This window comes from Corvus moneduloides, chromosome 25, assembly GCF_009650955.1.
Source record: "Corvus moneduloides isolate bCorMon1 chromosome 25, bCorMon1.pri, whole genome shotgun sequence".
Classification (NCBI taxonomy): Eukaryota; Metazoa; Chordata; class Aves; order Passeriformes; family Corvidae; genus Corvus; species Corvus moneduloides.
This window is the reverse complement of record NC_045500.1, coordinates 5,690,078-5,701,507: the sequence shown is the minus strand read 5'-3', so window position 1 is coordinate 5,701,507 and position 11,430 is coordinate 5,690,078. Positions and strand designations below refer to the sequence as shown.

At 53.6% G+C, this 11,430-nt stretch overlaps 2 protein-coding genes across 2 annotated transcripts; one reads left to right on the top strand and one right to left on the bottom strand.

The window, feature by feature from the left end:
- On the bottom strand, positions 1–1,793 carry LOC116455686 (T-cell surface glycoprotein CD3 gamma chain-like). The gene is made up of 5 exons (XM_032133831.1): positions 1,562–1,793; positions 1,065–1,274; positions 584–715; positions 384–424; positions 1–217 (listed from the first exon to the last, which is right to left on the bottom strand). The coding sequence occupies exons 1-5, from the start codon at positions 1,629–1,631 to the stop codon at positions 155–157; spliced, it is 516 nt and encodes a 171-aa protein (XP_031989722.1). The 5' UTR covers positions 1,632–1,793; the 3' UTR covers positions 1–154.
- Positions 1,794–2,284: 491 nt separating this feature from the next.
- ZW10 (zw10 kinetochore protein) lies at positions 2,285–10,795 on the top strand. The gene is made up of 16 exons (XM_032133830.1): positions 2,285–2,423; positions 2,808–2,942; positions 3,470–3,571; positions 3,713–3,790; positions 3,902–4,061; positions 4,268–4,417; positions 4,831–5,022; positions 5,208–5,371; positions 5,557–5,739; positions 5,923–6,161; positions 6,517–6,588; positions 7,172–7,341; positions 7,898–8,028; positions 8,271–8,402; positions 8,606–8,808; positions 9,622–10,795. The coding sequence occupies exons 1-16, from the start codon at positions 2,307–2,309 to the stop codon at positions 9,740–9,742; spliced, it is 2,349 nt and encodes a 782-aa protein (XP_031989721.1). The 5' UTR covers positions 2,285–2,306; the 3' UTR covers positions 9,743–10,795.
- Positions 10,796–11,430: the final 635 nt, after the last annotated feature.

Sequence of the window (11,430 nt, the reverse complement as noted above, 5' to 3'; positions counted from 1 at the left end):
GCTGTGGGACAGGCTCATCTTTAATGACAGGAATACAGAAGTGCAAGAGGTCATGGAATGAGCACAGTGCTACAAGCAGCCCATCCTGGAGGGGCCTCCAAGCAAAACCAGCGTGCTGGTGAAGGCAGTCACAGAGTGTCAGAGTCTTCCCACTTCACTTGCGGGCGCGGGCAGGAGCCAGCCGGCTGTACTGCTCATCCTCCCGCTCTCCAAGGGGCTGGGAGGGGGAAAAAAAGGGGACATGAGCCAAAACTGTGCCTGCCCAGCCCTGGGAGGGGGAGCTGGATCAGCCTTTGGGAAGATTCTCTCCACACTGAGGTGCTGAAGGTGTCCTCCCCCACCCCACACACACAGAGGGGTGCTGAAGGTGCCCCCACACTGACCTGGTAAAGCTCGTTGGCAATCAGGTTCTGCCTGTCAGAAGCTGAAGGAAGAAAGAAGGTCACGGTCAAGGATCAGGGGAGCCATGGGCAATGTGGGGAACATTTACAAACAAACCCAAGAGCTGGCTGCGGCCCCGGGGCACCACACACGGCCCCCGGAGGTGCCCAGGCACAGCCCTCGGGGCTCTCCCGTCCCTCACCTCGTGACGTGTGTCCCCTGTCGTGGCCAGTGATGCAGTACACGGCCACTGCCAGGAACAGCGTGGCCACGGCGTCCGCGATGACGATGCCCGAGATGGTGGGAGCGTCCACTTCGATGCAGTTCTGGCACACTGGAAGCCCAAAAGGACACGGACACTGAGAGCAGGGGCACATCCAGAGTGCTCAGCCAGCTCTGCCAGTCCAGGCCCCAGCCCCGCCAACAGAGACCAGCTGGGTTTGCCGTGTGAGCCAGGGCAGTGGCACAAGCTGCCACGTGTCCCCCACACCCAGTGCAGGGCCAGAGAGGCAGGTTATGGCACTAAATAAGGCTGCAAAGCTGCCACAGTGACACCACACACAGAGGAACCTGCAGCAAACTGGTGGAGACACCCCCAGACAAGGGGAAATTCCCTCAAGATTTTGCTTGGGTGAAAACTCCAAGCAGCTCTGGCTCTAGAAAAGCAGGTGTGCAACACTTACTCCGATAGTGCACCTGGAGGCTTTTCCTTTGGCCTCCTGTCTCACACACGTAGAGACCTCTGGGATCGTCATAAGCTGCGCTCAGCTCCAGCTGTGCTTCGTTTCCCACAGTATTCCCATCTTTCCACCATGTGATGTTTTTGTTGCCTTGGCCTCGCACACATTCCAAGAACACCCTTCCACTGAATTCCTTCACGAATATCTCCTGCCCTGTGAAAGGAAGAGAGAGCAGAGAGCTTCACCTCTGAGTTACCGACAGCGGTGCAGAGCTCAGAGCTCCTTATGGGGATGAAGCACCACATCAGACTGTCCCAAAAAAACTCTGGGAAAAGCAGACTCTCCCATCCTTGTTGCACCGATTCCTTTTTCCCCATCGACATTCCAAACCTCATTCTCTGGCGGAAAACCTCATCGAGCCGCGGGGCTCCCTGCCAGCACCCCTCCCAGCATCTCCAGGAACAAGTGTCCGGCCGCTAACCCCACACCTGCGGACTCACCTCGGACGCCCCAGCTGGCCACGGCCAGGCTGGCCAGCAGTGCCCAGGCACTCAGGACCTTCCCCCTCATGGTGGCACAGCGGTGCCAGCCCTGTCCCCGCTCGCAGGACGTGCGGAGAGAGCTGCTCACCACAAGGCACCGCCCGCCCGGGGCTGCGTCAGGTACCGGATGCTGGGGGCCGATCCTCGCTCCCCCGGCAGCTGGGGATGGATGAGGGGCTCGGCGCCGGCCTCCTCACCCCAGCGCAGCCTGCAGCCCGTGGAAGGGTTCTGAGGACGTGAGGGGCCGAGGTCGGGATCCCCTCTGCAGCCATGGGCTTCCAGCAGCCAGGGACCCCCAGGAGTCAAGGTGCCCCAAGTCCACAGAACCCAGCAGCATTCACAGGTCCTCCAGCATCCAGAGAGTCCCCCCCCAGCATCCAGAGACCCCTGCGGAGCTGGGGAGCCCCCAGTATTTCCATGTCCCTCCCCAGTCACTGCCCCCCTACAGTCACAGACTGCCAGCATCTACTGGTGTCCCCCCAGCCATAGACCTCCAGCATCCACTGGTGTGCCCCCAGCAGCCACAGCTCACGCCACCCACAGAACCCTGCAGCAGCCCCCCGGCATCTCCGTGTCCCCACAACCGCGGACCCCGACCCCGCCATCTCGGGGTGTCACCGCGCAGCCTCGAACCCGCGGCCCCCGCGATCGAGCTCCGCCCCGCGGCCCCGTGTCCCTCGCGGCCGCCGTAGGGTGCGCGGCCATGGCGGGCAGAGCGGGCTCGCTGGTGGCGGCCGTGCTGGAGCACTCGGGCCAGCTGGACAAGGAGCACCTGGGGGCCCACGTCGGGCGCCTCTCCCGCCGCGTCGAGGAGCTCAAGGTAAGGGACGGGAATGAAGGGGGCGTAGGGAGAGGCGCGGGACCGGCGCTGCGGCGGAGCCGCTCAGGACCGAGGTGTCCAGCACTGCGTCAGCTCGGGGTGCCCAGCCCTGGGTCAGGGGGTTCCCAGCCCTGGTTCATCCCGGGATGTCCAGCCCGGGGTCAGGGGGTGCCCAGCCCTGGTTCATCCCGGGATGTCCAGCCCTGGGTCAGCTCGTGGTGCCCAGCCCTGGTTCATCCCGGGATGTCCAGCCCGGGGTCAGGGGGTGCCCAGCGCTGGTTCATCCCGCGGTGCCCCAGCCCTGTCAGGCTCGCTTGCTCTGCTCCCGGCGCTCCTGTGCTGCTCCCCGCGGGGTGACGCTGTCGCGCTGCTCGCTGTCCGTAGGAAGAGGTCTGGACCATGATGAACAGCAAATACAGCGAGTTCCTGCCCAGCGTGCAGAACAGAGAGGACCTGGTGGCAGAGGTGGAGGGGCTGTGCATGGACATCGACCTACTCAAGGCGGCCATCGAGAACGAGGTGACTCCGGGGGGGACATTCCGCTCCATTTCATCCCAAATCTGTAGCCCCACCCCGGCACGGAGTGTTGGGATTGGTTTGGGGGAGGAGGGCGCAGCCCCAAATGTGCCAGAGCTCAAGGAGTGTCCGGACAACCCTTTCATGATGGGATTTTGGGGTGAGTGGCAGGACTCGATGATCCTGGGGGTCCCTTCCAGCTCAGGAGATTCTGTGATTCTGTGACTGAGATCCCTGGGTGGTCCTAAAGAATGCCTTGAGGTGGCACCAGGGTGTACATTAAGAGCTGTCATTAAGGGATCGTCACTCCTGTGTAGGTAGAGAAGTGTGTCACAGTGTCCTTCAGAGAGAAGGACCAGCCTTGGCTGTGGCAGGGGTTGTGACACAGGAATAAAAAGGATGGAGTCTTTTTTTCCTTCTCACCAAATTATTCTGTGAACAGAAATAAATGATAAATGAAATTTAAAGTAAGAGAAAAATGTGTGTGCTAACAAATGCTGCCAGCGAACTGAAAAATCTTGTTATTTTAGGTCCAGCAAGATCTAAATGTCGCTGTTACTGAGTTCACAGAGCTGAAGCAGCAGCTGGAGAGGGACTCAGTGGTCTTGAGTGTCCTGAAAAAGCTTCAGGAGGTGAGGAGGGGGAGCAAAAAATCCTGCTCCCCCGTCTCAGATATTATTCTGGGCTTCCCTTTGGAATAAGTGGCTGTAGCCTACAAATTGTAGTGTAGGAGCAGAGCTGCAGTGACACCTGCGTGTGTTTGGCCCTTGCAGTTTGACACAGCTGTGAAAGAGTTCAGCACTGCCCTGCTGGAAGAGAGGTACATGCGAGCAGCTCAGCGGCTGGAAAAGGTAACAGTGACCCCTTGGCAATGTAGATTCATGCACTGAATAAGTTGCAGAGGATGCTTTTCCCTGGCAGGGGCAGCACTTGCCTGAGCTGTGTTTGCTCTCCCCCACCAGGCACGGAGCAGCCTCAGGAACGTGGAATCCCACAGGGGCTTTGAGCTGAGGATCCCGAAGGCCCTGCGCAAGGAGCTCACAGTGCAGGAGCAGAGCATCATCTACCAGCTCGGGAAGGAGTGGCAGAAGCTGATTGTGTGGAAGCTTCCCCATTCCAAAGGTGCTCACAGGTTTTCCTCTCTTTCCTTTCACTCTTTTCGCCCCACTGAAGTGCCTGCTCTCACCTGCCAGGTGGGACATGCAGTGAAACTCTTGGGCTGAGGGGGTTAAACGAGCTCTTGCTCTGGGAGATCTTCGCTTCAGCTGACTGCAGTGGCTTCTGCTGTGACACTGTGACAGCCCTGGGCGTGTCTGGTCTGTGTGCAGGGAGCAGCAGCCTGGAGGCCGTCGTGCTCTCGGAGCTGCACTTACACGCGGTGCCGCCGCAGGGTGAGGACACTGCTGTCCCAGCCGTCGCTGCCGTGCTGCAGGCCTTGGCTGTCATGGGAGAGCTGCACTACAAGCTCAAAGATTTTGGTAAGACTGACCCCAGAAACAGCCCCAGTAGCTCAGGTGGATAGTTCAGGCTTGTTTTAACGTGGATAGTGAGATGCACTTCACTCCAGCAGGACGCTGGAAAACGTCTCTCTCCTGGCTTGTGTTTCCCGCTGGGGTGAATGCTGGGGTTCTTATTAATAGGAGAATATTCATCCCAGTATTTACCTGGGATTATGTATCCTTTCCTGACAATTCAGTGTACTTTTGATCTATGACTATGTGGTTTCATAGTCTGATGCTTAAAGAGCCTTACCTCATTAGTAATTCCCTGATAGAACTGATCGAGGGGGTGTTCCTTCCACTCCTTGCGGTCTCTAAATCCAGAATAGTCAGGGTTGGACCTCACTGGAGCAATCTGCTGTTGGAAAACCTCTGTTTTTCCCTTTCCTCAGGCCAGTTGTTGATGGAATACATCCTGAAGCCGCTGATCTCCTACCCATCTCTGGAGCCAGTCACAGAGGAGCAGCCAGATGTGTTCATCCTGAGGTTTAGGTCCCAGGAGCCTGCCTTGGATGAGTTCTCTCCTATAAAGGTGTTTGACAAGATCAAGCTGATTTTTGAAGTTCTGCACAAATACCTGCTAAGTAGGTAGTTCCTCTCTTTTGGAATTAGTTATGATCAATTAATTTAATGAGAGTTTTTTAGAATATCTGATTGTTAATCAGCATTACGTGCAAGGAAAATTAAGGAGGAAAAGCCTTTGAACTGATGGAGGGTCTGGTCCAGGAAGCAGCTGTATTAAAATCCATTTTTCTTCTCTGGGATGCAGATGTGCCTCTGGAGGAGCCTGGGAAAGGCGGAAAGGACGGCAGAGTCACCCTGGCAGAGCTGCTGGGGGAGCTCATCTGGGAGGAGCTCTCAAACTGCCTCATTCACAGCTGCCTGGTGCACTCCCTCCCAACCAGCAGCAGCCAGCTGGAGCAGTACAAAGAGGTGGGTCCCAAAAACCCCCTCAGGCTTGAACACAGAGCCCAGGCACTCCAGTGTGATGTCATTCCAGTGGTTAATGCCCTCCAAAGCCTCCTTCATCCTTTGCTTTCGGCTTTGATACCCAATTTTAACTTTGTTCTGTGGTTTTAGGAGCGTGTGCTAACATAGAACACATCTGCTCTCCTCAGGTGATCGAATCCACAAAGGAATTTGAGAAAGCCCTGAAGGAGATGCAGTTTTTGAAGCAAGACAAGACTGCCTTGCTGAAATACGCCTGCAACGTCAATTTCCACTTTGCCAACAAGAAGTGCCAGGATTTGATCAAGGCAGCCAGGAAGCTGATGACCTCAGAAATACACAACACTGTAAAGGTGACTGGGGATGCCTCACACAGCTTTTCCATCTGGAAAACAATCTCTAAATATTTTTTAATAGTGCTGCAGTCTTGTGTTTATTGTGAGTCTTAAATCTCTGCCATTCAGTGCTTTTTAATCTTGCAGATTCTCCTTTCTGAGCTCTAAATTCTGTTACCCCTCTCTCTTGTTTTCCCTTAGATCACACCCGATTCCAGTGCAGCCCTACCGGAGCTCCCTGCTCCTTGGTCAGGAGACCACCCGAAAACGCACGGACCCTCCAACCTTCTGGACAGTGGGACCGTGAATTTGGGCAGTGAGAGCAGTCTGAGCCAGTCCACCCTGTCCCTGCCCACGTGCCGCATCAGCTCCTCTGTGCAGCAGCTCATGGAGCTGGCTTATAACACAATGGAGGAGGCCAAAACCAGCACAAAGTTCTGGTACTGTTGCCTTCCCCTCCCTCCCAGAAATGAAACTCGAGATAATTTTAGTAAGGAGGTGCATCTTTATTTGAAGGTCTCCAGGGGCAGTTGTGGAGAAGGTTCACACGTGGAGGGGCAGGGACAGTGTCCCCTTTCTTCTGGGGCTTCACGTATCTCCCTTCACACTGAACCTCGAGGTCACCACAGCCTTTGTGAGCTTTCCAGAGTGTTGACAGTGCTGCCATTGATCCTGACAATCTCCTCTTTGTGCCAGTGCTTCACTGCTCATAAAACCTTGTTCTGGGGCAGGTTGAGGGTTAGCTGTGAACAAGACATTAATGGCAGGCTGACATGAGGCCTCTTTCCCTTGTAGCTGTCTGCAGCTCTGCAACTGCGTCCGGGACATCTTCCACGTCTTCTGTGAGGTCGTGCCCAAATACCACAGGTGAGTGTGTCCATGTTTCCTGTTCTGAGGGGCAGTAATGCTGTTGGAACAGTCCCACTTGTCCACTACAGCCAGGGGCTCCATCAGGAGAAGTCAACTATTCAATCTGTGATTAAACCATACCTGTGCAAAGCCGGTGCTCGAGAGTTTCTGCGTTGTCAATCTTAAGTGAAGGGCATGGGTGAAGTTCTCACACAGCTGTATTTGTTTCCAGCCACGTAACTTTGACCCCAGGTCTGATGCACAGATTTTTCATGATGTTTTGTCTGCAATAAGAGCAGCAGTGGAGGTGGAAAGGTCACAATCCTGTTAGACAACTTCTCTCCCTTTTCCTCCCCGTAACTTTGCTGTAACAAAATATATTCCTGTTTGAAAGTCCATGGCTGGAAACAGTGTGGGATAACACAGGGTTCAAATGCCTCAGTGCCATTTCTTTTCCTGCCAGTTCCTCTGGGGATGTGAGAAGTTAAATGTTTTAACTCTGATGTCAATCGGGCCTTGCCTAGGGCAGACATGACCATTTTTCTAACAGAACCAGCTCTAAATAAACCCATTTCTTCCTTTTGCCTTCGTGTTGGGCCAGGGAGAACCTGCAGAAGCTGCCCCAGCTGGCTGCCATCCACTACAACAACTGCATGTACATCGTCCACCACCTGCTCACCCTGGGCCACCAGTTCCGCTACCTCACCGGCGCCGTGCTCAGCGACTGCGGAGGCACCTTCGTGGACATGGTGCCTGACTTCAGGAAGCTGGGTAACTTCCCACCTTTCCCTCTTGAAACTTGCTCATGGATCACGTGGGAATCAACCCTGGCAGTTGCTGCTGAATGGTTTCATGCAGGTGTGGCTGCTCACTCAGTGCGAGCAGCGGATTGGTATTTTTGAACAGGTGGCATTTTCCAGTTTAGGAAGTCTTGGCTCTTTGAAACCCGTATCTCCTTGTCCTGAGCTGAGTCCCAAGAGCAGTTTGGTGTCCTGCCAGATGCAGCACTGTGTTTTTGGGTCTGCTGCTCAGTCCTGTGATATTTTCATTCGTTATCCTATAGAAATAAATTCCGAGATGAGTTTGTGTGAGCTAACAGGAGTCATCCACAGTTCATTCTGCTACTCTGCTGCTTTTTCCAGCAGTGTTGTAGCAATGCAAGCTGCATGAGAGCTCACTGGTTAAACTGGCTCTGGGAGATTGTTTGGAGACTGGAAATGTGATTAAAAATAAAACATTATAGCAAGTTCATTATTCAGCACTTACAGTCATAAATAGGCAGAGCAAATTTAATAATTGCTTCTCTCTGCTCATTTTGCTCCTGAAGGGATGGAGTGTTTTCTGGCTCAGATGCAAGTGCAGAAGCGAGGAGTCCTGGACAGGCTCTGGAGTGCCAGGAATTTTTCCAATATGGATGATGATGAGAATTACCGTGCAGCAAATAAATCCATAAAGCAGGTAAGGAAGGCAGAGAAAGAACACCCCAGTGCCTGCAGGTATCATGGGGAGGGTACAGTGTGTAATCCCAGTCCTGAGAGCTGTGGGACTGCTATTTTCTGCCATGATGCTTCTGGGTTTTTTGTCCCAGGCTGTGTCTTTAGCAGGGTTTCTCCGCTGTTTCTCCCCGTTTGTACTCACCTGATCCCCTGGGGCCTGCCCCAGTGTTGTTCCTGGTGTCACACTCAGCTGTTGCCTTGCAGGTGCTGCATCAGCTGAGGGGGCTGGGCACGGTGTGGCAGGATGTGCTCCCTGTGCACGTGTACTGCAAGGCCATGGGGACCTTACTGAACACAGCCCTGGCAGAGATTGTCACCAGGATTACTGCCCTGGAGGTAACAGCCACAGGGGGTGCTGGGGACAGCATTTGTCACCTCCAGAAACTCTCCCCACAATCACATTTCAGGGGAAGGGTTCACTCAGACAGAAATTATAATGGTGTGTCTGTGGGAAATACTCACCGTCCAAATTTTCCATCTCGCTTGGCACTCCAAAATTAAAGTTCACTTCCCCTCTGTTCATGTTTTCCCCTTCCCAGGATATCTCTGCAGAGGGTGCAGACAGGCTGTACTCACTCTGCAAGATCATGGTGGATGAGGGACCCCAAGTTTTCACCCCTCTGCTTGAAGAGGACAAAAATAAGAAGTACCAGGAGGAAGTTCCTGTCTATGTGCAGAAGTGGATGACATTCAGGGAGCTGATGATCATCCTGCGGGCCAACCTCCAGGAGATCGTGGATCGGTAGGTGTTCTCCTTTCCAGCTGGTTCTCCAGACCTGTGCCAGGGAGTTGGGGTTCAGAGGAGAGGCAGAAACTGCTAGCAAGGGTCAGGATCAGCTCCTGGTTGTGGCTGGGTCTTCACAGCCCATTTAAAATTTGCTCATGTATTTCTTTTCTGAAGAGAAAAGCAAAATGGTAAAAAACCAGGTGCCATGAGAGATCCAAAGCACAGCTTGTGCATCCCCTTGGCTTCTCCAAGTTCAGGAATACTTCACAGGGAGCAGCCTGGCATTTTGCCTGCTGCTGTCCTTCCACCCAAGTGCTTTTTTCTTCCTCCTTTTGCCTTGCAATGGGGAATTCATCTGCCTTATCCATAAGGATTTGCATCGTTACTTCTGTTACTTTAGTTGGCATGAGTTGTCAGCAGCTGGGCATTCCCTGCTCCCAGCTGCCTCCCAGAGAGCTCTGAAGGGCAGAACACCCTGTCTCCAGCAGGTAAAGCCAGGAAGGGACAGGGAAAGCAGCTCCTGCCCTGGGCCCTGCTCTTGGAAACATCTAAGTCACCAAAGCTTCCCAACTCTTCCACCAGTGCATAAAGCACATTTTTGTGTTGTTAAGGAGGCAAATGGGAGTTTTGCAGGCAGGCTCTAGTCTTATTTAGGAGAAGGAAAAGGTTCTGAGTGCAAAAATCACCTCCCACCTTTGTGTACCTGGCTAAACAATTCTGGACTCCCGTACCTGGATTGCTGACGCTGGCACAGGTCCTTGGAGGCTCGTTTGAGGTGCCATTTCTGGGCAAGTGGGTGAAATAAAGCTCTCCCTGTCTCCCCTCCAGGTGGGCAGATGGGAAGGGGCCTCTGGCAGAGCAGTTCTCAGCAGCTGAGGTGAAGAGCCTGATCCGAGCCTTGTTCCAGAACACAGAGAGGAGAGCGGCAGCACTGGCCAAGATCAAGTGACTCCAGTTTACACGTGCACCTGCACCTCGTGGTGCTGCAGAGCAAACCAACACTTCCAAACACGTTTTTGGTTGCACCTTTCTTATTTGTACTGGTCTGGAAAACTTGGGAATTGGGGAAGCGCTCCCTGGAGCTTGGCTGGGGGGAAGGAGCATTTCCTGGCTCAGTGTTTGTGTAACCTCATCTCCGGCTGGGCTCAGGGCGCTGCAGGGGCGTTCTCAGTGCTCAGCTGGGACTCTTCTATGCAGTTCTGTGTCAGGGGACCTGCAGCCCCTCTGTGACCTCCTCTGTCCCTCAAACCACACATGGAAGCCACTTAGATGTCCTTCCAAACTTTCCCATCTCAGGTTCCCCTGAGGAGCGGACCTTAAGGGGGAGACAGTTTAGGGAGGGATGTGGGGAAGAGAGATCCTGTGCTGAATGAACCATTGATCAGATCAGAGGGATTCTCACAAGGAGGAAAATTCTCTTACTTCTCATGGAAAGTGTCTTCAAACTGACTTAGAACTTTTCAATCCCACTTTCCCAACTGTAGAAGCCATTTCAGCTCGTTCCTTTATGTTTTTGTTGGGTGTGAACTGGGTAACTGTGGTGTCTTTCTGGTGTTACATTTTCTGTCCTTAAAGAATAATGAGAGAAATAATAGAAAATAATGAAAAACCAGTATAAAAAGGGAATGAAAGGTACACTCACAGCGTTGTCTCTTAAGTCACAAAAGGCTCTGTTTGATCCTTCGTGCCCTGTCAGAAGATTTTCAGTCAGAGTTTAATGTTTTAATCTGTTGTCTCCTGTTGTCTCCTTGTCCTTGGCACTTTTGTTCCAAGTGTTTGTGCAGGGGCTGAGGCTTTCCTGTCACCCCAGTCCTCACAGAAACCCCTCTGGTTTTGTTTTTCCCTCCTCCAAGTGTTCCCAGAACACTGGCATCTCGTGGGGTCCCCAGCCCCCTTAAACATGGCCAAAAAACATCTATTTTGAAAAACACTTCTCCCCTGTAGATTGTTCACAGAATTGTAATTTCCTACTTTCTTTAATAAACTATTTCTACTGAGCACATCTGGGAGTCTCTTTGGGTTACAGTGACACAGGAGGAGCCAGTCCTGGGCTGTTTGGCACTTGTGGGGAGGGCACAGTGTTGGTCTGTGGAGTCTGTCCTTGCCTGATTTCTAGTGGATCTAATAAAAGAAATAAAAAAGGAACCAAAAAAAGGAGTCAGTACCATGAAAGAGGCTCAGCCAAGGGGGCCTAGTCAGGCAGATCGTGGAATCACAGCCCGGTTTGGGTCCGTAAAGCTCATCCAGTGCCACCCCCTGCCAGGTGCCACCACCCCAGGTTGCTCCAAGCCCTGTCCAACCTGGCCTGGAGCACTTCCAGGGAGCATCCAAACCTCAGGGCAGCCTGTGCCTCACCAAGGGCCTTAAGAAGTTAAGTTAATGCCCTTTTCCCCCCCGTTTCCAAACAGTTCATTTGTCATTTGTCGGCTGAGCTTGCAAGTTGCTGAGGACCCAAATCCCAGAGAGGGAAAAGGGAAAGGCTTTTCAGGAGGCTGGATGGAATTCCTGCTTTTTAACCGTAGGGGAGTCACCCCGGGGTGGCACTCGGAGCACTTTGGCACCGGGGTGACCCCGAGACGGAGCAGAGCCCGGCTGTGCCCCCGGGCTGGCCCCACATCGCAGCCCAGACAGGCAGCC

What these genes read in the sequence shown, in the direction of transcription:
- LOC116455686 (XM_032133831.1), bottom strand. Translation starts at nt 1,631, where the DNA reads ATGAGGGGGAAGGTCCTGAGTGCCTGGGCACTGCTGGCCAGCCTGGCC. An exon ending in CCTCCAGGTGCACTATCGGA is followed by an intron (nt 716 to 1,064) that starts GTAAGTGTTGCA and finishes TTGGGCTTCCAG; the next exon opens with TGTGCCAGAACTGCATCGAA. An exon ending in CAGGGGACACACGTCACGAG is followed by an intron (nt 425 to 583) that starts GTGAGGGACGGG and finishes TTCTTCCTTCAG; the next exon opens with CTTCTGACAGGCAGAACCTG.
- ZW10 (XM_032133830.1), top strand. Translation starts at nt 2,307, where the DNA reads ATGGCGGGCAGAGCGGGCTCGCTGGTGGCGGCCGTGCTGGAGCACTCG. An exon ending in GCCGCGTCGAGGAGCTCAAG is followed by an intron (nt 2,424 to 2,807) that starts GTAAGGGACGGG and finishes CGCTGTCCGTAG; the next exon opens with GAAGAGGTCTGGACCATGAT. An exon ending in GTCGTGCCCAAATACCACAG is followed by an intron (nt 6,589 to 7,171) that starts GTGAGTGTGTCC and finishes GTGTTGGGCCAG; the next exon opens with GGAGAACCTGCAGAAGCTGC.